The sequence below is a fragment of the Coregonus lavaretus genome (assembly GCF_964263955.1).
Source record: "Coregonus lavaretus genome assembly, contig: HAP1_SCAFFOLD_595, whole genome shotgun sequence".
Taxonomy (NCBI): Eukaryota; Metazoa; Chordata; class Actinopteri; order Salmoniformes; family Salmonidae; genus Coregonus; species Coregonus lavaretus.
This window is the reverse complement of record NW_028157487.1, coordinates 208,498-236,153: the sequence shown is the minus strand read 5'-3', so window position 1 is coordinate 236,153 and position 27,656 is coordinate 208,498. Positions and strand designations below refer to the sequence as shown.

The 27,656-nt window shown below is 43.2% G+C and overlaps 1 protein-coding gene across 1 annotated transcript in view; it reads left to right on the top strand.

Annotated features, from left to right (window-relative positions):
* The window catches only part of LOC311125377 (semaphorin-5A-like), a gene marked incomplete at its 5' end in the record, with an annotated part of 140,808 nt that overhangs the window by 56,706 nt on the left and 56,446 nt on the right, over positions 1-27,656 (top strand). The window contains 5 exons of the mRNA XM_084199423.1: positions 3,779-3,983; positions 7,314-7,521; positions 17,696-17,813; positions 21,923-22,104; positions 22,341-22,484. Of these exons, the coding sequence (XP_084055549.1) occupies positions 3,779-3,983; positions 7,314-7,521; positions 17,696-17,813; positions 21,923-22,104; positions 22,341-22,484 (857 nt within the window). The remainder of the gene's footprint in view (positions 1-3,778; positions 3,984-7,313; positions 7,522-17,695; positions 17,814-21,922; positions 22,105-22,340; positions 22,485-27,656) is intronic.

The window sequence follows — 27,656 nt, the reverse complement described above, 5'->3', positions numbered from 1 at the left end:
TGGATCTTTCCACTCCTTCATGTGAAATCATTACTCACACACACCCTGGCCATTGATTGAATAGTTAATGATCTATCTGTCTAGAGAAATATCTCCCTCTTCTCTTAAACTGTATATATTGATCCAGCAGTCATAGATCATGGTGAATCATGTTGCTGTGTATTAACAGTTAATATACCATCAGGCTGGGGTCAGTGTGTCTGAGTGCAGAGCGTCATCTCTCACTGTTAAATGTAAAATATATTCATCGTTTAACTTATTGTCAGAGAAATTGATGGGTTTTGCACAAAACTCTTATTGATGATTTCCCAATGGTTGTTATAATACATTTTACATGCATATCTCACTATACTATAAACCATACAGTTAGTACCAGACCTGGGTAGAAAATAGTTGTATTTTGTAGTTCATTTTCAAATATTCAAGGTAGTCAAATATAGTTTATTTAGTCACTATTCGTGACTACATGTGTACAGTGGTTACAAAAAACTCTCAGCTCATTTCTTTGCAATTAAAATGCAATTACAAAATTATTATGTAACAATATGCTAATAAAATACACAGGAACAAGAACAGTTTAATGTTAAGTGTTACTGAGAGTGCTAACAGTACATTTTATTCGTATTTACAGATGGCATACAAGTTTGTTATTAAGTCACATGAAAGTTCACATGTTCCAGAAGGCATTTCTGCCAAAAAACGCATTTTGATGTAAAAGAAAATGTACGTTCAAATGCCTCTCCTGTGAAGTAGTGATGTGCGACATACGCCTAGTTTCCTGAAATGAGTCACAAAGGATGGCTATTAGGTGTCAAAAGGAAACTAAATATCCCAAAACTGACTTCTTGAATCAACTACAGCCAAGGTAGGTGGAAAATCATGTTAGTTTTAGTCTGAGTAAACTATCCCTTTAAAGATGGTATTTGTATTTGTATTTGGATTTATTACGGATCCCCATTAGCGGCTGCCAAGGCAGCAGCTACTCTTCCTGGGGTCCAACCACAATTTACGTACAATAAAACAATACATAACACAACACCTTACTACACACTACTCTACCATAACATATTTACAATACAAAATCAATAATACAGCAAATGTGTGTGTGTAGAGTGCGTGTGTTAGCATGTGTTTGCGAATGCTGTGTGTGTGCCTGTGTGTGGGTGTGTGTCTCTTCACAGTCCGCGCTGTTCCATAAAGTGTAGTTTTATCGTTTTTTTGAATCTGATTTTACTGCTTGACTGAGTTACATGATGTGGAATAGAGTTCCATGTAGTCATGGCTCTATGTAGTACTGTGCGTTTCCCGTAGTCTGTTCTGGACTTGGGAACTGTGAAGAGACCTCTGGTGGCATGTCTCGTGGGGTATGCATGGGTGTCCGAGCTGTGTGCCAGCATTCCAAACAGACAGCTCGGTACATTCAGCTTGTCTACACCTCTTAAAAAAACAAGCAGTGATGAAGTCAATCTCTCTTCCACTCTAAGCCAGGAGAGACTAACATGCATGTCATTAATGTTAGCTCTCCGTGTACTTTTAAGGGCCAGCCGTGCTGCCCTGTTCTGAGCCAACTGTAAATTTCCTAAGTCCCTCCTTGTGGCACCTGACCACACAGCTGAACAGTAGTCTAGGTGCGACAAAACTAGCGCCTGTAGGACCTGCCTTGTTGACAGTGTTGTTAAGAAGGCAGAGCAGCACTTAATTATGGACATACTTCTCCCCATCTTAGCTACTGTTGTATCAATATGCTTTGACCATGACAGTTTACAATCCAGGGTTACTCCAAGCAGTTTAGTCACCTCAACTTGCTAAATTTCCACATTATTCGTTACGAGATGTAGTTGAGGTTTAGGGTTTAGTGAATGATTTGACCCAAATACAATGCTTTTAGTTTTGGAAATATTTAGGACTAACTTATTCCTTGCCACCCATTCCGAAACTAAGTGCAACTCTTTATTAAGTGTTGCTGTTATTTCAGTTGCTGTAGCAGCTGATGTGTATAGTGTTGAGTCATCCGCATACATGCTTACTTATTTTAATAGTTTTACTGGGAAGCTTAGCAGCAGTAGATGTGGTCATGTTCTTTATGTTAGTGCAGGGTGAGCTGCACACAGTGGCCTTCATCCTCGGGAACACCGGCTCAGTGCTAACAGTATAAATCTGGTTCTTAGGCACACAATTACTGCATACAATAGCTGTAGGATCAGCAGATGCATTCAGGGCAGTTAGAGGGACATACATTAGGTTACTTATATTGTGTCTACTGACGCCCCTGTAATGTACATTTGCTGAAGCATTTTGGCAACTCTGCGTCACAATGGTAGGGATTAGCTAAACTGGGCTTGGGTCATTGCTAAGTCATTGTCTCAACGCAGCCTTATAATGCTGTGAAAGGATCCAGGAACCCAAATGATGAGAAATGAAGGCAATTCCATGCGAGAAATTGCAAAGAAAGTGAAGATCTCGGACAACGCTGTGTACTACTCCCTTCACAGAACAGCGCAAACTGGCTCTAACCAGAATAAAAAGAGGAGTGGGAGGCCCCGGTGCACAACTGAGCAAGAGGACAAATACATTAGAGTGTGTAGTTTGAGAAACAGACGCCTCACAGGTCCTCAACTGGCAGCTTCATTAAATAGTACCCACAAAACACCCGTTTAAACATCAACAGTGAAGAGGCGACTCCGGGATGCTGACCTTCTAGGCAGAGTTGCAAAGAAAAAGCACTTATCTCAGACTGCCCATCTTAATCTTTTATTTTTATTGGCCAGTCTGAGATATTTAATGAAGCTGCCAGTTGAGGACCTGTGAGGCATCTGTTTCTCAAACTAGACACTAATGTATTTGTCCTCTTGCTCAGTTGTGCACCGGGGCCTCCCACTCCTCTTTCTATTCTGGTTAGAGCCAGTTTGCGCTGTTCTGTGAAGGGAGTAGTACACAGCGTTGTACGAGATCTTCAGTTTCTTTGCAATTTCTCGCATGAAATAGCCTTCATTTCTCAGAACAAGAATAGACTGACGAGTTTCAGAAGAAAGTTATTTGTTTCTGGCCATTTTGAGCCTGTAATCGAACCCACAATTGCTGATGTTCCAGATACTCAACTAGTCTCAAGAAGGCCCGTTTTATTGCTTATTTAATCAGCACAACAGTTTTCAGCTGTGCTAACATAATTGCAAAAGGGTTTTCTAATGATCAATTAGCCTTTTCAAATTATAAACTTGGATTAGCAAACACAACATGCCATTGGGCTCCCGAGTGGCGCAGCGGTCTAAGGCACTGCATCTCAGCGCTTGAGGCGTCACTACAGACCCCCTGGTTCGATTCCAGACTGTATCACAACCGGCCGTGATTGGGAGTCCCATAGGGTGGCGCACAATTGGCCCAGTGTCGTCCGGGTTTGGCCGGTGTAGGCCATCATTGTAAATAAGAATTTGTTCTTAACTGACTTGCCTAGTTAAATAAAGGAAAAATAAATACATTGGAACACATGACTGATGGTTGCTGATCATGGGCCTCTGTACGCCTATGTAGGTATTCCATAAAAAATCTGCTGTTTCCAGCTACAATAGCCATTAACAATGTCTACACTGTATTTCTGATCAATTTGATGTTATTTTAATAGACAAAAAAAATGCTTTACTTTCGAAAACAAGGAAAATTCTAAGTGACCGCAAACTTTTGAACGGTAGTGTGTATATATATATATATTACATTAAAATACAAAACCACAGTCATGGGAAGCACAAATAAATTATCTTTGTTCCTCTCTTCCTCCCCCCAGTGTGGTACCATAGACTACGGCTCCTACGTGAATCTGACAGAGAGGAACCTGCAGGATGCCCAGAAGTTCCTACTGATGAATGAGGTGGTTCAGCCAGTCCAGCCTGTCCCTTACTTCATGGAGGACAACATCCGCTTCTCCCACGTAGCTGTGGACGTGGTGCAGGGCAAAGACATGCTGTTCCATATCATCTACCTGGCCACAGGTAAAGTTGGACTGTGTGTGTGTGTTTGTGTGTGTGTGTTTATCTGATTCCTAGCCTTTTGACTCTGCACATGGTGGAGTGGTTCAGGAAGGTGAATGAAGGCATTAAATGTGTAGCTCTGAGGTGACATCAAAGCTTTCATTCAGCTGACATTAATGGGATCGCAATGAACCACCATGTGTCCTCCATATGCAGCAGCACACACACACACACACACACACACACACACACACACACACACACACACACACACACACACACACATCCCGTGCACAGACTCACACACATTCACCCCCTCCCCCCCACACACACACACCATCCTTTTCCACACACTCAATCCCTCACTGAGAGATGGTAAACACCATGAAATTACAACCAGTCGCCTGTTAAGGGGAAGCATGGTGGTAATGAGAAACACACAGGTACAGTGTATAACACATCAACCAGACAGAGGACAGGAAGTATGTAACACATCAACCAGACAGAGGACAGGAAGTATGTAACACATCAACCAGACAGAGGACGGGAAGTATGTAACACATCAACCAGACAGAGGACAGGAAGTATGTAACACATCAACCAGACAGAGGACAGGAAGTGTGTAACACATCAATCAGACAGAGGACGGGAAGTATGTAACACATCAACCAGACAGAGGACAGGAAGTATGTAACACATCAACCAGACAGAGGACAGGAAGTGTGTAACACATCAACCAGACAGAGGACGGGAAGTATGTAACACATCAACCAGACAGAGGACAGGAAGTATGTAACACATCAATCAGACAGAGGACAGGAAGTATGTAACACAGCAACCAGACAGAGGACAGGAAGGCTTAACCCCCTCTTACACTGCTGGCTTATACAGCCATGCTCTGTCTCATTCTGTGCCCCTGTTATTTCTGGATCCCTCCTCCACCTGTTCTGCATCACTAGCCTTGGGGCTTTTCTGTCTATCTGCCGGTCCTGCTAACAAAACATTGCTCCCATTGTGTTTGTGTGTTCGAATGTGCGTGAATGATTGAGTGAGTGAGTGAGTGAGTGAGTGTGTGTATCTCCACTCTCATTGTGTGTGGATGTGTGTATCTCCACTCTCATTGTGTGTGGATGTGTGTTTATACATGCGTGAGTGTGTCTGTGTGATCAATGTGGCTTTAGAATGAGAGCTGTGGGTTCACACAGAGCAGACGGGTTTCTGGACGCTAACCAGACCCTAATGAAAACATCTGAACCAGTGCCAGGGCCATTAGCAACCGCTAGCATACATAGCTAATCACTGGCTATTAGCGCTCTAGTGCACTGCGCTGATTGGGACCTTTCTCTAGTACCTTATAGTTTTACTAGAGGGCCAAACGACTAGGTAGTGTCGTACAGTGTTTTTCCAACTTTTGGCATTGTAAACCACACAAAGCCTCTTTAATTCCTCTTTGTATAAAATAGACAAAACAAACTGTTTTTAGGCAGGATCTAGCCATGAACGCTAACACTGTTGTAGCATGTTGATCCAAACTATTTCCCACATTTCTTTGCATGTGGCTTTTAGTCAAGTGTAGTCATCAATTTCTGAGTATCTCGGATATCGGTTTCCCTCCAGATCAATAAAACATCCATTGCTGCCGCAGTGAAAAACTCTACTTCGGGGCAGGACTGTACTTTTGTATTTTACCACCTTGAAGCTGTGTGTTTGGGAATAGGAATTCAACTTTCTTAGATCTAATTACATTCCCCTCCCCACAGGGAATACATGTATAATTGACGATGTTTGCTTGAGTTGCCTCCAAATTCTGTCTCTTATGCAATCATATGGGATGTTCCTATCCTTGCCAGGAATAAATGGAATTGAATGGAGGCACTCTGCATGACATATTACAGTATTGGAACACAGAGGTCATCTGTTAAATGCTGATCTAATCTGTAAATCAAGACATCCTATGATGGCAGAGTTTAGCATGTCTGAAAACACTTAAGATTTGTGGATTTGGCTATTTCAGTCACACCCGTTGCTGACAGGTGTATAAAATCGAGCACATAGCCATGCAATCTCCATAGACAAACATTGACAGTAGAATGGCCTTACTGAAGAGCTCAGTGACTTTCAACGTGGCACCATCATAGGATGCCACCTTTCCAACAAGTCAGTTTGACATATTTCTGCCCTGCTAGAGCTGCCCCGGTCAACTGTAAGTGCTGTTATTGTGAAGTGGAAACGTCTAGGAGCAACGACTCAGCCGCGAAGTGATAAGCCACACAAGCTCACAGAACAGGACCGGCGAGTGCTGAAGCTTGTAAAAATCTCCTATCCTCGGTTGCAACACTCACTACCGAGTTCCAAACTGCCTATGGAAGCAACATCAGCACAATAACTGTTCGTCGGGAGCTTCATTAAATGGGTTTCCATGGCCGAGCAGCCGCACATAAACCTAATATCACCATACGCAATGCCAAGTGTCGGCTGGAGTGGTGTAAAGCTCACCGCCATTGGACTCTGGAGAAGTGGAAATTAGTTCTCTGGAGTGATGAATCACGCTTCACCATCTGGCAGTCCGACGGACGGATCTGGGTTTGGCGGATGCCAGGAGAACGCTACCTGCCCGAATGCATAGTTCCAACTGTCAAGTTTGTTGGGGGAGGAATAATGGTCTGGGGCTGTTTTTCATTGTTCGAGCTAGGCCCCTTAGTTCCAGTGAAGGGAAATCTTAACGCTACAGCATACAATGACATTCTAGACGATTCTGTGCTTCCAACTTTGTGGCAACAGTTTGGGGAAGGCCCTTTCCTGTTTCAGCATGACAATGCCCCCATGAACAAAGCGAGGTCCATACAGAAATGTTTTGTCGATCGGTGTGGAAGAACTTCACTGGCCTGCACAGAGCCCTGACCTTAACCCCACCGAACACCTTTGGGATGAATTGGAATGCCGACTGCGAGCCAGGCCTAATCGCCGAACATCAGTGTCCAACCACACTAATGCTCTTGTGGCTGAATGGAAGCAAGTCCCCGCAGCAATGTTCCAACGTGTAGTGGAAAGCCTTCCCAGAAGAGTGGAGGCTGTTATAGCAGCAAAGGGAGGACCAACTCCATATTAATACCCATGATTTTGGAATGAGATGTTCGACGAGCAGATTTCCACATACTTTTGGTCATGTAGTGTACTTTTCCCGAGGGAGTAAGCTACTGTAGTTAATTGGGGATGTTGCAACTTTGCCAAATATGGAGTCAATGGTTACTCTTCCTCTCCCTCATCCACTCCCTTTGAAAAATAAGAATACTTTATTTAATACATATTTAATACATTTTTTTAATCTACCTCCTCCTCCTCTCCCTCCAGATTATGGTACCATCCGTAAGGTCCTGTCTCCTCTGAACCAGTCCATGGGCAGCTGTCTATTGGATGAGATTGAGTTGTTCCCGCCCAGGAGGAGACAGCCAATCAGAAGCCTCCTGATCCTTCACAGCAGCAGTGAGCTGTATGTTGGGGTCAGGGACCAGGTCATCAAGATACCACTGATGAGATGCAACTTCCACAAGACCAGAGAGTGAGTAGTACACACAGACGTGCACACACACACATACACACACACACACAACCTCCTAGGTATCAAAGCTGTGCAATCCAGGTGACCAAGAATATGTTATCCAACTGAGCTAAAGTCTAGACATTATTTTATGGAGCTAACACAAGTCTTCAGGTTTCAGATAATCTTGTTAACCCAGAGTTAAAATTCTCTTGCGAAGGTTTGTCATTTCCTGTTTTACTTCTGAGGGGAATGCCGTTAACAATTGTGATTTCCTTTGTGCAAAAGAAGGAAGTGAAGTGTCCTCCCTTGCAAATGGAAACTCTCAGCCAAACCTTTCCCTTCCACTAATTTCACCCGTGTTTATCATGGCCAAATAGCACATTATTGTTTTGATTAATTTTTACGATATAGCCAATTTTGACTTTGTGGCTGTGGAATCTAGTGGAAAATGTTTATCACGGGCTTGAAAATCACAGCACCAGCTTAAGCACCGCCTTTGCCCAATCCTGATTCGTCAAAATAATAAATCACGAAAACCCAAAACCATGAACTACTGCTGCTCATAATCACATAATTCTACGTTAGCCTTGACAGATTCTCGCCTTTCCACGAGAATCTGTCCACCAGAGATTAGGTCTCAGACAAAGACCCACCCACAGACCCACACACAAACACTACTTCTCCACAACTGCATGTAGTTACATAGTTGTTACAAGCTATTTACTTGTTAATTAATCAAATTATAGTGGGCCTGGCATGATGCCAATGTAATATAGTGTTGGTTTACCTTCTTGTCCCCTCAGCTGCTTTGGCTATTGTAGTGGGAGTATGTTAATGAGACGTATTGAGTTTCTGACAGAGGCACCAGATCTTTCAGAGCAGAGGCCTGGATATGAACACAGTGCCAAGGATAACAGCAGAAACATTTTGTATTTGTATTTGTATTTATTAGGGATCCCCATTAGCTGCTGCCAAGGCAGCAGCTACTCTTCCTGGGGTCCAAACATATTAAAACACTTACATTACATATAAAACAAAATATAAAACAGTACATCATAAAACATTATTACAGCACTACCTATCTACAATACAAAATGTTTAATACCAACATACAACAATATCACAATGTGTGCTGAGATGGCGCCGGAGAAGATGGCTGCCGTTTTACAGCCTCTAACTGATTGTACTATTGTGTGTTTTTTCACATTATTTGTAATTTATTCTGTACATAATGTTTCTGCCATCATCTCTTATAACCAAAAAGAGCTTCTGGATATCAGGACAGCGATTACTCACCTCGTATTGGACGAATATTTTTTCTTCAACGAGTCGGACGCGAAGGATATCCTACAGACACCCAACAAGGCCCAAATCCCTGTCATTCGCAGGAGAAAGAGACAGAGATATCGTGGACGTAGGTCGGGGTGCCTTGTAAGGATCCGACGGCGAGCGAGTAAACTGCCTTCTCCATCAATCCTATTAGCCAATGTTCAATCATTTGAAAATAAATTAGATGACCTACGATTACGGTTATCCTACCAACGGGACATTAAAAACTGTAATATCTTATGTTTCACCGAGTCGTGGCTGAACGATGACATGGACAACATACAGCTGACGGGATATATGCTACATCGGCAGCATAGAACGGCTGACTCTGGTAAGACAAGGGTGGTGGTCTGTGTAAACAACAGCTGGTGCACAAAACCAAATACTAAGGAAGTCTCTAGGTTTTGCTCGCCTGAGGTAGAGTATCTTATGATAAGCTGTAGACCACACTATTTACCAATAGAGTTTTAATCTATATTTTTCATAGCTGTCTATTTACCACCACAAACCAATGCTGGCATTAAGATTGCACTCAACGAGCTGTATAAGGCCATAAGTAAACAGGAAAACGCTCATCCAGAGAAAGCGCTCCTAGTGGCCGGGGACTTTAATGCAGGGAAACTTAAATCCAATCTACCTCATTTCTACCAGCATGTTAAATGTGCAACCAGAGGGAAAAAAACTCTAGACCACCTTTACTCCATACACAGAGACGCATACAAAGCTCTCCCTCGCCCTCCATTTGGCAAATCTGACCATAACTCTATCCTCCTGATTCCTGCTTATAAGCAAAAATTAAAGCAGGAAGCACCAGTGACTCGGTTAATAAAAAAGTGGTCAGATGACGCAGATGCTAAGCTACAGGACTGTTTTGCTAGCACAGACTGGAACATGTTCCGGGATTCTTCAGATAGCATTGAGGAGTACACCACATCAGTCACTGGCTTCATCAATAAGTGCATCGATGACGTCGTCCCCACAGTGTCCGTACGTACATACCCCAACCAGAAGCCATGGATTACAGGCAACATCCGCACTGAGCTAAAGGGTAGAGCTGCCGCTTTCAAGGAGCGGGACTTTAACCCGGACGCTTATAAGAAATCCCGCTATGCCCTCCGACGAACCATCAAACAGGCAAAGAGTCAATACAGGACTAAGATTGAATACCAACATGTTTCAAGCAGACCACCATAGTCCCCGTGCCCAAGGACACTAAGATAACCTGCCTAAATGACTACCGACCCGTAGCACTGACATCTGTAGCCATGAAGTGCTTTGAAAGGCTGGTCATGGCTCACATCAACACCATTATCCCAGAAACCCTAGACCCACTCAAATTTGCATACCGCCCCAACAGATCCACAGATGATGCAATCTCTATTGCACTCCACACTGCCCTTTCCCACCTGGACAAGAGGAACACCTACGTGAGAATGCTATTCATTGACTACAGCTCAGTGTTCAACACCATAGTGCCCTCAAAGCTCATCACTAAGGTAAGGATCCTGGGACTAAACACCACCCTCTGCAACTGGATCCTGGACTTCCTGACGGGCCGCCCCCAGGTGGTAAGGGTAGGTAACAACACATCTGCCACGCTGATCCTCAACACGGGGGCCCCTCAGGGGTGCATGCTCAGTCCCCTCCTGTATTCCCTGTTCACCCATGACTGCATGGCCAGGCACGACTCCAACACCCTCATTAAGTTTGCAGACGACACAACAGTGGTAGGCCTGATCACTGACAACGATGAGACAGCCTATAGGGAGTAGGTCAGAGACCTGGCCGTGTGGTGCCAGGATAACAACCTCTCCCTCAATGTGACCAAGACAAAGGAGATGATTGTGGACTACAGGATAAAAAAGAGGTTTGAGCACGCCCCCATTCTCATCGACGGGGCTGTAGTGGAACAGGTTGAGAGCTTCAAGTTCCTTGGTGTCCACATCACCAACGAACTATCATGGTCCAAACACACCAAGACAGTCGTGAAGAGGGCACTACAAAGCCTATTCCCCCTCAGGAAACGGAAAAGATTTGGCATGGGTCCTCAGATCCTCAAAAAGTTATACAGCTGCACCATCGAGAGCATCCTGACTGGTTGCATCACCGCCTGGTATGGCAACTGCTCGGTCTCCGACCGCAAGGCATCACTGGGGCCAAGCTTCCTGCCATCCAGGACCTCTATACCAGGCGGTGTCAGAGGAAGGCCCTCAAAATTGTCAAAGACTCCAGCCACCCTAGTCATAGACTGTTCTCTCTGCTACCGCACGGCAAGCGGTACCGGAGCGCCAAGTCTAGGTCCAAAAGGCTTCTCAACAGCTTCTATCCCCAAGCCATAAGACTCCTGAACAGCTAATCATGGCTACCCAGACTATTTGCACTGCCCCCCCACCCCCACCTCATATTTTTATGCTGCTGCTACTCTGTTAATGATTTATGCATAGTCACTTTAACTCTACCCACATGTACATATTACCTCAACTACCTCAACTACCTCAACTAGCCGGTGCCCCCGCACATTGACTCTGCACCGGTACCCCCCTGTATATAGCCTCCCTACTGTTATTTAATTTTTTACTTCTGCTCTTTTTTTCTCAACACTTTTTTGTTGTTGTTGTTTTATTTTACTTTTTTATTAAAAAATAAATGCATTGTTGGTTAAGGGCTTTAAGTAAGCATTTCACGGTAATGTCTACACCTGTTGTATTCGGCGCATGTGGCAGATCAAATTTGATTTGATTAGATATACGTGTGTCTATACCTTTGTGTGTTTCTCTTCACAGTCCCCGTTGTTCCATAAGGTGTATTTTTACCTGTTTTTAAATCTGATTCTACTGCTTGCATCAGTTACCTGATGTGGAATAGAGTTCCATGTAGTCATGGCTCTATGTAGTACTGTGCGCCTCCCATAGTCTGTTCTGGACTTGGGGACTGTGAAGAGACCTCTGGTGGCATGTCTTGTGGGGTATGCATGGGTGTCCGAGCTGTGTGCCAGTATTCCAAACAGACAGCTCGGTACATTCAGCTTGTCAACACCTCTTACAAAAACAAGCAGTGATGAAGTCAATCTCTCTTCCACTCTAAGCCAGGAGAGACTGTCATGCATGTCATGAATGTTAGCTCTCTGTGTACTTTTAAGGGCCAGCCATGCTGCCCTGTTCTGAGCCAACTGCAATTTTCCCAAGTTCCTCTTTGTGGTACCTGACCACACTACTGAACAGTAGTCTAGGTGCGACAAAACTAGGGCTTGTAGGACCTGCCTTGTTGATAGTGTTGTTAACATTTACATTACATTTACGTCATTTAGCAGACGCTCTTATAGAGAGCGACTTACAAATTGATGCATTCACCTTATAGCCAGTGGGATAACCACTTTACAATATGTTTTTTTTTTTTTTTTAGGGGGTAAGGGGGGGGGGTAGAAGGATTACTTTATCCTATCCCAGGTATTCCTTAAAGAGGTGGGGTTTCAAGTGTCTCCGGAAGGTGGTGAGTGACTCCGCTGTCCTGGCGTCGTGAGGGAGCTTGTTCCACCATTGGGGTGCCAGAGCAGCGAACAGTTTTGACTGGGCTGAGCGGGAACTGTGCTTCCGCAGATGTAGGGGGACCAGCAGGCCAGAGGTGGATGAACGCAATGCCCTCGTTTGGGTGTAGGGACTGATCAGAGCCTGAAGGTACGGAGGTGCCGTTCCCCTCGCAGCTCCGTAGGCAAGCACCATGGTCTTGTAGCAGATGCGAGCTTCAACTGGAAGCCAGTGGAGTGTGCGGAGGAGCGGGTGACGTGAGAGAACTTGGGAAGGTTGAACACCAGACGGGCTGCGGCATTCTGGATGAGTTGCAGGGAGCCCAGCCAACAGCGAGTTGCAGTAATCCAGACGGGAGATGACAAGTGCCTGGATTAGGACCTGTGCCGCTTCCTGTGTAAGGCAGGGTCGTACACTCCGAATGTTGTAGAGCATGAACCTACAGGATCGGGTCACCGCCTTGATGTTAGCCGAGAACGACAGGGTGTTGTCCACGGTCACGCCAAGGCTCTTTGCACTCTGGGAGGAGGACACAACGGAGTTGTCAACCGTGATGGCGAGATCATGGAACGGGCAGTCCTTCCCCGGGAGTAAGAGCAGCTCCGTCTTGCCGAGGTTCAGCTTGAGGTGGTGATCCGTCATCCACACTGATATGTCTGCCAGACATGCAGAGATGCGAAGGCAGAGCAGCACTTAATTATGGACATACTTCGCCCCATCTTAGCTACTGTTGAATTCCTGATTCTATCTGGATTAAGTTTGAGAGGCTTACATTAAAGAACACTCTCTGTGTTCTGTTAGACAAGTAACTCTTTATCCACATTATAGCAGGGGGTGTAAAGCCATAACACATAAGATTTTCCAGCAGCAGACTATGATCGATAATGTCAAAAGCCGCACTGAAGTCTAACAAACCAGCCCCCACAATCTTTTTATCATCAATTTCTCTCAGCCAATCATCAGTAATTTGTGTAAGTGCTGTGCTTGTTGAATGTCCTTCTCTATAAGCATGCTGAAAGTTTGATGTCAATTTGTTTACTGTATAATAGCATTGTATCTGGTCAAACACAATTTTTTCCAATAGTTTACTAAGGGTTGGTAACAGGCTAATTGGTTGGCTATTTGAGCCAGTAAAGGGGGCTTTACTATTCTTAGGTAGCGGAATGACTTTTGCTTCCCTCCAAGCCTTGGGGCACACACATTCTAGTAGGCTTAAATTGAACATATGGCAAATAGGAGTGGCAATATCGTCTGCTATTATCCTCAGTAATTTTCCATCCAAGTTGTCAGACCCCGGTGGCTTGTCATTGTTAATAGACAACAATAGGTTTTTCACCTCTTCCACACTCACTTTACAGAATTCAAAATTACAATGCTTGTCTTTCATAATTTGGTCAGATATACTTGGATGTGTAGTGTCAGCAATCGTTGCTGGCATGTCATGCCTACATTTGCTAATCTTGCCAATGAAAAAATTATTAAAGTAGTTGGCAATATCAGTTGGTTTTGTGATGAATGAGCCATCTGATTCAATGAATGATCGAGCTGAGTTTGCCTTTTTTTCCCAAAGTTTCATTTAAGGTGCTCCAAAGCTTTTTAATATCATTCTTTATGTCATTTTTCCTTGTTTCATAGTGTTGTTTCTTCTTCTTTTTATTCAGTTTAGTCACATGATTTCTCAATTTGCAATACGTTTGCCAATCGGTTGTGCAGCCAGACTTATTTGCCATTCCTTTTGCCTCATCCCTATCAATCATACCATTTTTCAATTCCTGTTCAATCCACAGGGATGTAACAGTTTTTACAGTCATTTTCTTAATGGGTGCATGCTTATTAGTAACTGGAATAAGCAATTTCATAAATGTGTCAAGTGCAGTGTCTGTTTGCTCCTCATTACACACCATGGACCAACATATATTCTTTACATCAACAACATAGGAATCACTACATAACTTCTTGTATGACCTCTTATACACAATATTAGGCCCAGCCTTTAGAACTTTGGTTTTCCTAGATATTGCTACTATATTGTGATCACTACAGCCAATGGATTTGGATACTGCTTTCAAACAAATATCTGCAGCATTAGTGAATATATGATTAGTATGAAAAATGTATGCACTCACTAACTGTAAGTCACTCTGGATAAGAGCATCTGCTAAATGACTAAAATGTAAATGTAAATGTAAAATGTGAAATTATCCATACATGTTGATGATTTCATTCCTGTACTGTTTGTAACTACCCTGGTAGGTTGACTGATTACCTGAACCAGTTTGCAGGCACTGGTTACAGTTTGAAGCTTTCTCTTGGGCAGCCTGTTGAAAGACAGTCAATATTTAAATCACCCAGAAAATATACCTCTCTATTGATATCACATACATTATCAAGCATTTCACACATGTTGTCCAGATACTGACTGTTAGCACTTGGTGGTCTATAGCAGCTTACCACCAGAATTGGCTTTAGGTGAGGCAGATGAACCTGTAGCCATATTACTTCAACAGTATTTAACATGAGATCCTCTCTAATCTTCACAGGAATGTGGTTCTGAATATAAACAGCAACACCTCCACCATTGGTATTTCTATCTTTTCTGTAAATGTTATAACCTTGTATTGCTACAACTGTATCATCAAAGGTATTATCTAAGTGAGTTTCAGAGATAGTCAGAATATGAATGTCATCTGTTACTAGCAAATTATTGATTTCATGAACCTTGTTTCTTAAGCTACATATGTTAACGTGGGCTATTTTGAGCACCTTTCTTCTGGAATGCTTAGTTGTTTTTAGTGCTTTACTGGGAAGTTTTGCAGCAGTAGATGTGCTCATGTTTTTATGCTAGTGCATTGTGAGCTGCACACAGTGGACTTCCTCCTTGGGCACACCGGCTCAGTGCTAACAGTATAAATCTGCTTCTTAGGCACATGATTACTGCATACAATAGCTGTAGGATCAGCAGAGGCATTCAGGGCTCACAGAGACAGACTATGTATTAAATGGCACCCTATTCCCTATTTAGTGCACTACTTTATATAGGGCTCTGGTGAAAAGTAGTGCACTATATAGGGAATAGGGTGCCATTTCGAACGCAACACATGATTTACAAAGACAGACTCCAATGAAGAGAGTTGGAGAAACCACAGCAAATAGGTGAAAACCTATCTGCAATTTGCATCTCTCAAAGAAATAAGTTATTCTCTGGGTTTATATTTAGAGATGGAGGGTAACACCTGGGTCAGGATGAGATAATCATAGATTATAAATTGTTATTTATTTTCTTCTGACAGACGCATGTGTGTGTGTGTGTGTGTGTGTGTGTGTGTGTCAGTACACAATCTATCACTATTATATTCCACACAGACTATTACTATACAGTGGGAAAAAAAAGTATTTAGTCAGCCACCAATTGTGCAAGTTCTCCCACTTAAAAAGATGAGAGAGGCCTGTAATTTTCATCATAGGTACACGTCAACTATGACAGACAAAATGAGAATTTTTAATGAATTTATTTGCAAATTATGGTGGAAAATAAGTATTTGGTCAATAACAAAAGTTTCTCAATACTTTGTTATATACCCTTTGTTGGCAATGACACAGGTCAAACGTTTTCTGTAAGTCTTCACAAGGTTTTCACACACTGTTGCTGGTATTTTGGCCCATTCCTCCATGCAGATCTCCTCTAGAGCAGTGATGTTTTGGGGCTGTCGCTGGGCAACACAGACTTTCAACTCCCTCCAAAGATTTTCTATGGGGTTGAGATCTGGAGACTGGCTAGGCCACTCCAGGACCTTGAAATGCTTCTTACGAAGCCACTCCTTCGTTGCCCGGGCGGTGTGTTTGGGATCATTGTCATGCTGAAAGACCCAGCCACGTTTCATCTTCAATGCCCTTGCTGATGGAAAGAGGTTTTCACTCAAAATCTCAAGATACATGGCCCCATTCATTCTTTCCTTTACACGGATCAGTCGTCCTGGTCCCTTTGCAGAAAAACAGCCCCAAAGCATGATGTTTCCACCCCCATGCTTCACAGTAGGTATGGTGTTCTTTGGATGCAACTCAGCATTCTTTGTCCTCCAAACACGACGAGTTGAGTTTTTCCCAAAAAGTTATATTTTGGTTTCATCTGACCATATGACATTCTCCCAATCCTCTTCTGGATCATCCAAATGCACTCTAGCAAACTTCAGACGGGCCTGGACATGTACTGGCTTAAGCAGGGGGACACGTCTGGCACTGCAGGATTTGAGTCCCAAGCGGCGTAGTGTGTTACTGATGATAGGCTTTGTTACTTTGGTCCCAGCTCTCTGCAGGTCATTCACTAGGTCCCCCCGTGTGGTTCTGGGATTTTTGCTCACCGTTCTTGTGATCATTTTGACCCCACGGGGTGAGATCTTGCGTGGAGCCCCAGATCGAGGGAGATTATCAGTGGTCTTGTATGTCTTCCATTTCCTAATAATTGCTCCCACAGTTGATTTCTTCAAACCAAGCTGCTTACCTATTGCAGATTCATTCTTCCCAGCCTGGTGCAGGTCTACAATTTTGTTTCTGGTGTCCTTTGACAGCTCTTTGGTCTTGGCCATAGTGGAGTTTGGAGTGTGACTGTTTGAGGTTGTGGACAGGTGTCTTTTATACTGATAACAAGTTCAAACAGGTGCCATTAATACAGGTAACAAGTGGAGGACAGAGGAGCCTCTTAAAGAAGAAGTTACAGGTCTGTGAGAGCCAGAAATATTGCTTGTTTGTAGGTGACCAAATACTTATTTTCCACCATAATTTGCTAATAAATTCATTAAAAATCCTACAATGTGAATTTCTGGAATTTTTTTCTCAATTTGTCTGTCATAGTTGACGTGTACCTATGATGATTACAGGCCTCTCTCATCTTTTTAAGTGGGAGAACTTGCACAATTGGTGGCTGACTAAATACTTTTTTTCCACACTGTAGCTAATACCATCTGTCTGTGTCTCAGAGATGAGTTTAGGTTGTGACACGGCTCTCTTATTTGCATGACAGAAAAGAGACATCAGGTACTTTATTGTGCTGGAAACCTCTACACCTCCCAAACAGACACCTTATGTTAGATTGGTCCCATGACAAATCTGTACTGTGTATATGTAGACATTCAAATACATGCAGAGGTATTGAACAAGGCCCAACATAGAGAGAAGTCTGAATCATTTTGTCTATTCCTAAAAAGTTTACAGATCAGAACATGACTGAGGAATAACTTTTGCACACCTGCTAATGCCAGTGTACTCGCTCTTCCCTCTCTCCTTTTCTCCCATTAATGAATATATGAATCAATTAACCAGTCAATATGTCTCCTCTCTGTCAGGGCGTGTGTGGGGGCAAGGGACCCGTACTGTGGCTGGGACCTGGTGTTGAGGAAGTGCACCACTCTGGAAGAGAGCGTCAGCATGAGCCAATGGGAACAGAGCATCACTAAGTGCCCAGTGAGTACCCAGAATGCACTGTACCAGACACACACACACACACACACACACACAGTCACACTAAGGGAAATGAATTCTCTCCCCACCAAAGCTTCAATCAATCTCCTCTGTCTTCGCGATCATTAGCTAATTCGCAGCAGTTCGCGCATTCATTCTGCCCACTCCCAATTCCGGGGGATTGATTTCACTGCGACCCCGCTTAATGAAACGGTAATTGACGTGTGTCTGACAGACATCCATTCTGGGGCGGTGACCAATGGCAGTGTTGAGTGCTGTCCTAGTCTTGTACAGTATGTGGTTTCATGTTCAACAGGTTATTTGGCACTACTAGACAGCCCACTGCATTTGTTGGCAAACACCCACACACACTCACATACACACGCACACACACGCACACACACACACACACACCAAAACATTACTCATCCAGTCTCTTTAAAGTTCACCGACAGACCTAAGGGGCACTCTCTACTGATCTACACTAGCTGTCTCGTTCTGATTACATCATAGTCAACTAAAAGACAGTGTAAACACAGACACTATTACAGGTGTCGTCGCCTGTACTCTGGCTCTGGTTACCGCCTTTTATTTGCTCAGACACAACTGCCAAAGACAAGAGGGGAACGTGTATTTGCTTATGTAACCTTTATATAGCCAACTAAATCAAACTAGAATAAATTATGTTCCAATAACGACTTGCTAGCCAGCGGAACAATGGAGTCCTGTGTTGCCCAGACAAACTGTGATCCATTTGGTTATTATTGTAGGACTTCCATGGCCATGGCTATTAAAACAGACTGACGACTGGCACTCCAAATACACGTAACAGTTGGACAGGACTGGAATATTGGGGACAAAATGACTGTGAAGTCAATGACGCTTTTGTGAAGCTGCGTAGATTTATTTCCCATACATTACTCTAATCGGCTTTTGTGATTAACATGGTTTTCCTCACCATGGAACTGAACTTTCAGAGAACATAGAGGAGAGATTAAGTCATATTTGACATGTTTTTGCGGTTAAGATTTGGATAGGATATTTTTCCAAGGTGTAATGTGTACCTCAGTGAGTTGCTAGAAAGGAGACAGCTTTACCAACCTATTCACAAAACCATCTGGTGCTTGGGACTGGACTCCCTGTGGAAATAAACAATACAGAAAGAAAAGTGTGTTTTTAGTGATGTAAAATACATCTTAGTCACGATGTTCACCGAATGTCTCTTTTAGGCATTGAAAGTACGAATGGAACTGAAATAAAATGGAAGCATCCTATTCACCTTGTATTTTTAACTAACTGAAACTGAAAATGAATGGAAGCATTCTAATCCTTCCCCCTCCACAGCACATTTCAAACCCAATAATAAAACAATGCACTTCATTTAATGAGTGAGAAACAATAGAGAAGTCTGCTGATACAATTCCACTGAGGCCGTGAAATTAGAAATGATTATTGATGTGATGTTTCCTAGTGTATATGAAATACAAAACACATTTTTTCACAAACAATTGTTTTATCTAGCTCCCCTTGCCACGCCAGCAAAATATTACTATTTTGTCCATTCCTCTATTCTAACCCACACACTTCTTTATCTGTCTTACAATAATAGGGGGATGTTAATATCTTCTAAAAAAAAGTATTTGATCCCCTGCTGATTTTGTACGTTTGCCCACTGACAAAGAAATGATCAGTCTATAATTTTAATGGTAGGTTTATTTGAACAGTGAGAGACAGAATAACAACAAAAAAATCCAGAAAAACGCATGTCAAAAATGTTCTAAATTGATTTGCATTTTAATGAGGGAAATAAGGATTTTACCCCCTCTCAATCAGAAAGATTTCTGGCTCCCAGGTGTCTTTTATACAGGTAACGAGCTGAGATTAGGAGCACACTCTTAAAGGGAGTGCTCCTAATCTCAGTTTGTTACCTGTATAAAAGACACCTGTCCACAGAAGCAATCAATCAATCAGATTCCAAACTCTCCACCATGGCCAAGACCAAAGAGCTCTCCAAGGATGTCAGGAACAAGATTGTAGACCTGCACAAGGCTGGAATAGGATACAAGACCATCGCCAAGCAGCTATGTGAGAAGGTGACAACAGTTGGTGCGATTATTCGCAAATGGAATAAACACAAAATAACTGTCAATCTCCGTCGGCCTGGGGCTCCATGCAAGATCTCACCTCGTGGAGTTGCAATGATCATGAGAACGGTGAGGAATCAGCCCAGAACTACACGGGAGGATCTTGTCAATGATCTCAAGGCAGCTGGGACCATAGTCACCAAGAAAACAATTGGTAACACACTACGCAGTGAAGGACTGAAATCCTGCAGCGCCCGCAAGGTCCCCCTGCTCAAGAAAGCACATATACAGGGCCGTCTGAAGTTTGGCAATGAACATCTGAATGATTCAGAGGAGAACTGGGTGAAAGTGTTGTGGTCAGATGAGACCAAAATCGAGCTCTTTGGCATCAACTCAACTCGCCGTGTTTGGAGGAGGAGGAATGCTGCCTATGACCCCAAGAACACCATCCCCACCGTCAAACATGGAGGTGGAAACATTATGCTTTGGGGGTGTTTTTCTGCTAAGGGGACAGGACAACTTCACCGCATCAAAGGGACGATGGACGGGGCCATGTACCGTCAAATCTTGGGTGAGAACCTCCTTCCCTCAGCCAGGGCACTGAAAATGGGTTGTGGATGGGTATTCCAGCATGACAATGACCCAAAACACACGGCCAAGGCAACAAAGGAGTGGCTCAAGAAGAAGCACATTAAGGTCCTGGAGTGGCCTAGCCAGTCTCCAGACCTTAATCCCATAGAAAATCTGTGGAGGGAGCTGAAGGTTTGAGTTGCCAAACGTCAGCCTCGAAACCTTAATGACTTGGAGAAGATCTGCAAAGAGGAGTGGGACAAAATCCCTCCTGAGATGTGTGCAAACCTGGTGGCCAACTACAAGAAACGTCTGACCTCTGTGATTGCCAGCAAGGGTTTTGCCACCAAGTACTAAGTCATGTTTTGCAGAGGGGTCAAATATTTATTTCCCTCATTAAAATGCAAATCAATTTATAACATTTTTGACATGCGTTTTTCTAGATTTTGTTGTTGTTATTCTGTCTCTCACTGTTCAAATAAACCTACTATTAAAATTATAGACTGATCATGTCTTTGTCAGTGGGCAAACGTACAAAATCAGCAGGGGATCAAATACTTTTTTTCCCTCCCTCACTCTAGCTCTCTCTCTCTCTCTCTCTCTTTCTTCCTCTCTGCTCTCTCTCTCTCTCTTTCTTCCTCTCTGCTCTCTCTCTCTCTGCTCCCCCTCTCTCTCTGCATCATTTCTCTCCATTCACGAAAATATGTTTCTCTCATTGCGATGTCTTCCAATTTAGACCTTCGAGTGGGTTCAGTTACCAATAAGAGAAGGGCAGACGCTATTTCAGTTCCTGCCAAAGCAGTGACACATCAAGCCTTCTTTCTCCTGTTGTTAAAATGCTCTTTGCATTTTTTAAATTCGCCGGAAATGTAACCAACGTGGCTCATATCACCTGTGGTTTTGAATCTCACATCATTGCTTTCCAGTTAGCCCGTACGGCCGGGCAGTCATTTGTAATACATTGCTATCGAAATTCTGCACCGTTTTCTGTTTTTTACAAATGGACATTCTCACCTGCGTGTACTGTATATGAGTAACTATGTGTGTGTATGTGAATGTGAATAGTTTTTTTCTCTCTCATCATTCAGAATTCATTTCCCAGCTGAAGAATGTGTTTTGTCCCTTGTGGATCTATACTTTTAAAAAATCATACTACCTTTTTATTTATATATCTCCTTATTTGGATCTCAGGGTGTCCATATCTACATATCTCTAGTGACTACACTATTATGTATTACCCTTGTGGATATACCGTACATGAATACATGTTTTAGTCAAACTTCCTGTTTATGAATAGTTATCTCTCCCTCCATCCGCCTCAACTTTCTCTCCCCTATTCCAACTCCCTCCCTGTATTCCATCTCTCTCGACCTCTCTCCCCCTATATCCTTCTTTCTTTTCTGTTTACCTCCATCATAGTTCTAAGTATTTTCTTCCTCCTCCCTGTATTTTCCCCAGGTGCGTAACGTGACGGTGGATGGAGGGTTTGGGCCGTGGTCAGGCTGGGGGGGCTGTAGTAATACTGATGGGGGCAGTGCTGGGTCCTGTCTGTGTCGGACCAGGGCGTGTGAAAACCCCACACCCCAGTGTGGGGGTCAGTCCTGTCACGGACTAAACGCGGAGGTGGCCAACTGCTCCAGGTATATTACTGTCTGACTGTCTGTTGTTCTGTCTGTCTTTCCATTTGTATTTGTCAATCTGCCCTTTTCTCACAAAGACACTACAAGCTTACAGTTCATGTTTTGGATAATACATGAAATAGAGTATATATTTCATTCGACAACAAAAATATTTACTCAATAGCAAGCATTCTACCTTTCTCCACTGCCTCTCCTTTGTGTGTGTGTGTAACCCTGTGGTCTGTGATTCTCTATAGGAATGGAGCATGGACCCCCTGGACTCTGTGGGCTCCCTGCAGCACCAGCTGTGGCATTGGCTTCCAGGTCCGCCAGAGGTCCTGCAGCAACCCCACCCCGCGCCATGGAGGACGAGTGTGTGTGGGGCAGAACCGAGAGGAGAGGTACGGGACACACACACACACACACACACACACACACACACGTACATTCATACACATGTACTCACACACACAGCCATAAATCCACACCAGATTTCCTCACACAGTCCCCCTGTTGGTGTGAGTGTCACAGAAGTCTTGAGTCCTTCCTCCAATCAGTCATACATTCTAATGTAAAATGTGTGGTTGGGAAAAATGACTTGCTGTCGTCATAATCGCTTCAGTCCAACTCTGACAGCCAGTTAAGAGAGAGAGGGATGTTTCTGAGCCTGGTAATTATCTGAGCTCCACACAGATGAGGGAGGCTGCATTCCTTCTGAAGCTCTGGATCGTCTGCTTTGGTCTGGAATAATCACCTCCAAAAATATGTTTGGAAGGCAACCGACGAGGCCCTCTGAAATATGGGATTTGCAGAGAAAGAAAGTGAGAGAAGAAGAAAAAGAAAAGAGAGAGAACATGAAACAGTGCAGGTAGAGAAGGTCAAGATGTCTACATGTTGTTTGAAGTGAAACTTCTTTACCTGAAACTTTACAACAATAATATTATGAGAATAACTTCTGGGTACTTTGTTCCTGTAAATGTCATTTATACATGGTCCAATACATCATAATGAAGCATGGTGGATTTTAATTAACTTGGCCATTCTTTATATGAGACTCCAGCTTCTCTTAGCTACCCAGACATCACGCTGATAATTTCATTGACCACCTCTGGAGGGAGGGAGGGAGGGAGGGAGGGAGGGAGAGAGAGCTCTGCTCTGTGTGTCATCCCCCCAGAAACTCCTTGCAACTTAGTTGCATTGCATTGCAAGACATAGAAATCAATCCTATTTCACGCAACTGATTGTATGCAATGTCCAATAAGTGAACAGAAAAATAGTTTACATGACTCGTCAGAACTCCAACCAGCTGTCAGTGCTGCTGAAAACCGCGAAAGAAAAAAACATGCCAAATGGGAAATGTATAAAGAATTCTAGACATCATCGTTAGTCATGGGTTATGTACATGGTCTGGCAGACAATACATGTCATTTTAGAAGTGAACCCTGACCTTAGTTAGCTAGCTAGTTAGCTTGGTAAACATGGTTGGCAAATAGGCAAGATTTTGTCTAGTTAGCTACATTTTACAGCCAGCATTTTGTCTATATTGATGCTATTACAATTACCAAACATATGGATAAACAAGTGATTTATGAAATCGTGATGTGATGTATGACAGGCAGTGGTGGAAAAAGTACCCAATTGTCATACTTGAGTAAAAGTAAAGATACCTTAAGTACTTTACACTGATGACAGGATTGGGTGTTGCATGCAATTTCAATTGTGTTTGAATTGCTTAGAGTATCAGCAAAGTTGCTTTAGATGATGTCACTTGCAACTTGCATCTGCAACAGAAATTGTGTCCAAATTGCTTCGTGTGACACAGGCTTAAGACATTTGTGTATGAGACAGGAGAAGAAAAAAAATGTGACAGAAATGGAAAGAAAGTGTGAAAAAAAGAGAGAGGTAAATGACTCAAGAGTTTCCATGGTGCAGGTTTTCACAGTGAAAAAGAGACTGTAGATTTATAATTTGTTTGAGTGCCCTCATAACTATGACTTCTCTGCCCCTTTCGGTCTCTCTCTCTCTCTCTCTCTCTCTCTCTCTCTCTCTCTCTCTCTCTCTCTCTCTCTCTCTTCTCTCTCTCTCTCTCTTTCTCTCTCTCTCTCTCCCTCAGTCTTTTTCTCCCTGACCCTCTCTCCCTCTCTGCTTCTTTCACACTACCTCCTGCTCAGCCAATAAAACACCTTGAGTAGTAGAGCTGTGAGAATGAGAGAATCCATCAGGGTCCTATAGTAGGGCTTGGAGGCTTTACACACTGTGGAGGGAGACATGTGTTAATTTATGAAATATGCCGTGTCAGTATCACTGTGTCCTAGTGGGGTACAAAGGTCTGTCCAAAAAGAGTAGGGTTTCTTGATTCTGCTTACGCTCTGTCCGCTCTCTCTCTCGCGCGCTCTCTCTCTGAAGGCATTGTAGTTGTCAATGGTTTTAGTGGAGCTGGGGGTCTCTTTGCCCCCCAGCAGCCAAATCGAACGCTTTGCACCGTATTGTGGCATTTTATTGATAACAACCTATAGAGAGGCCTCAGGCACACGCACTAGGCTCACACACACACACACACGCACACACGCACATCACTCAGATATGTGACACTGAATTTATAACACATGCATGTGCCTAACTTTGTGTGTCACACACACAAACAACCACACACACACACACACACACACATATATACAATTGAGCACGCAGCCATGCAATCTCCATAGACAAACATTGGCAGTAGAATGGCCTTACTGAAGAGCTCAGTGACTTTCAATGTGGCAATGTCATAGGATGCCACCTTTCCAACAAGTGAGTTCGTAAAACTTCTGCCCTACTAGAGCTGCCCCGGTCAACTGTAAGTGCTATTATTGTGAAGTGGAAACGTCTAGGACAACAACGGCTCAGCCGCAAAGTGGTAGGCCACACAAGCTCACAGAACGGGACAGCCGAGTGCTGAAGCGCATAGCGTGTAAAAAATAGTCTGTCCTCAGTTGCAACACTCACTACCGAGTTCCAAACTGCCTCTGGAAGCAACATCAGCGCAATAACTGTTCGTCGGGAGCTTCATGAAATGGGTTTCCATGGCCGAGCAGCCGCACACAAGCCTAAGATCACCATGTGCAATGCCAAGCGTCGGCTGGAGTGGTGTAAAGCTCGCCACCATTGGACTCTGGAGCAGTGGAAACCGGTTCTCCGCTTCACCATCTGGCAGTCCGACGGACGAATCTGGGTTTGGCGGATGCCAGGAGAACGCTAGCTGCCCGAATGCATAGTGCCAACTGTAAAGTTTGGTGGAGGAGGAATAATAGTATTGGGTAAGTGTGACAAAAGCTTGATATATACAAGTAAATGTTTGAGAAACCAGATAATTTAGGACAAGTTGTGTACATTAATCTCACTCCTGGGAGGCTGTTCTGTAGCTCCTCAGCAGTGAGGTGTTTCACTGTGAAGGAGTGGTGTGTGCTGAACATTGGGTTGGATTTAATATATAAAGTGTATTTTTTAAAGGCTATGGAAATAAAAGGTTTATATAAACAGTATATCAATATCTAGATCACAAACGTTAAGTTTAGTTGCTGTAGATCATTTGAAACTTGCGTTATTCAAGCAGAAATATTTATTTTGTTATAATTATTACAAATATTATTATTGGCCTTGTCTTTCACTAGATTTACAATTGGTCTCAATATTTCCATGTATATTTTTTTCTTATTTTGAATGTTAATTGTTTTTCTGGTGTTTTTTTGTTGATCGTGTTAGGACTGTTGAACTCTGTTACATTTTCCATGTAGCTCTCTCTTAGTAGAGTATTGAGTGAAGTTGATCAAGTTAACTAGGGTTATTTGGAGGGGGCTTCAGCAATGGTAGTACCCAGAGCCATAATGGGTATTCTCCCTGACATTTAACTCAGCCAGAGCTGCCTATGTAATCTGGCTAAACATTCACACCAAAACACCTACTCAAACACTTTAATCCTTTCCACAAACATACAGCCATAGACTGGACCATTGTTTCTCTTTGATTGATCCAAAGAGGGCTTTAAAAAACAACAAGCAACCGTTTAGTACAGCTTTTGATTTTATTATTTGAAATCGTATTTTGAATAAGAGGATACATGTATGATTTAAGCGTTTGTGTCTCATGTGGAGCAGGTTATGTGTAGTTTCTTCATAAAGGATCAGACATCCATGTTTAGATAAAGTATTTAAAAAAATATATATATAATAATAATGTATGCACTCACTAACTGTATGTCGCTCTGGATAAGAGCGTCTGCTAAACGACTAAAATGTAAAAAAAAAATTAAATGTAAATTGTGTTTTTCATGGTTCGGGCTAGGCCCCTTAGTTCCAGTGAAGGGAAATCTTAACGCTACAGCATACAGTGACATTCTAGACAATTCTGTGCTTCCGACTTTGTGGCAACAGTTTGGGGAAGGCTCTTTCCTGTTTCAGCATGACAATGCCCCCTGCACAAAGGTCCATACAGAAATGGTTTGTCGAGATCAGTGTGGAACAACTTTACTGGCCTACACAGAGCCCTGACCTCAACCCCATCGAACACCTTTGGGATGAATTGGAACGGCGACTGCATGCCAGGTCTAATCGCCCAACATCTCTGCCCGACCTCACTAATTATCTTGTGGCTGAATGGAAGCAAATCCCTGCAGCAATGTTCCGACATCTAGTGGAAGGCCTTCCCAGAAGAGTGGAGGCTGTTATAGCAGCAAAGGGGGGACCGACTCCATATTAATGCCCATGATTTTGGAATGAGATGTTCGATGAGCAGGTCTCCACATACTTTTGGTCATGTAGTGTATACAGTGAGGGAAAAAAGTATTTGATCCCCTGCTGATTTTGTACGTTTGCCCATTGACAAAGAAATTATCAGTCTATAATTTTAATGGTAGGTTTATTTGAACAGTGAGAGACAGAATAACAACAAAAAAATCGAGAAAAACGCATGTCAAAAATGTTATAAATTGATTTGCATTTTAATGAGGGAAATAAGTATTTGACCCCCTCTCAATCAGAAAGATTTCAGGCTCCCAGGTGTCTTTTATACAGGTAACAAGCTGAGATTAGGAGCACACTCTTAAAGGGAGTGCTCCTAATCTCAGTTTGTTACCTGTATAAAAGACACCTGTCCACAGAAGCAATCAATCAGATTCCAAACTCTCCACCATGGCCAAGACCAAAGAGCTCTCCAAGGATGTCAGGGACAAGATTGTAGACCTACACAAGGCTGGAATGGGCTACAAGACCATGGCCAAGCAGCTTGGTGAGAAGGTGACAACAGTTGGTGCGATTATGGAAGATGGAAGAAACACAAAAGAACTGTCAATCTCCCTCGGCCATGGGCTCCATGCAAGATCTCACCTCGTGGAGTTGCAATGATCATGAGAACGGTGAGGAATCAGCCCAGAACTATACAGGAGGATCTGGTCAATGATCTCAAGGCAGCTGGGACCATAGTCACCAAGAAAACAATTGGTAACACACTACGCCGTGAAGGACTGAAATCCTGCAGCGCCCGCAAGGTCCCCCTGCTCAAGAAATTACATATACAGGCCCGTCTGAAGTTTGCCA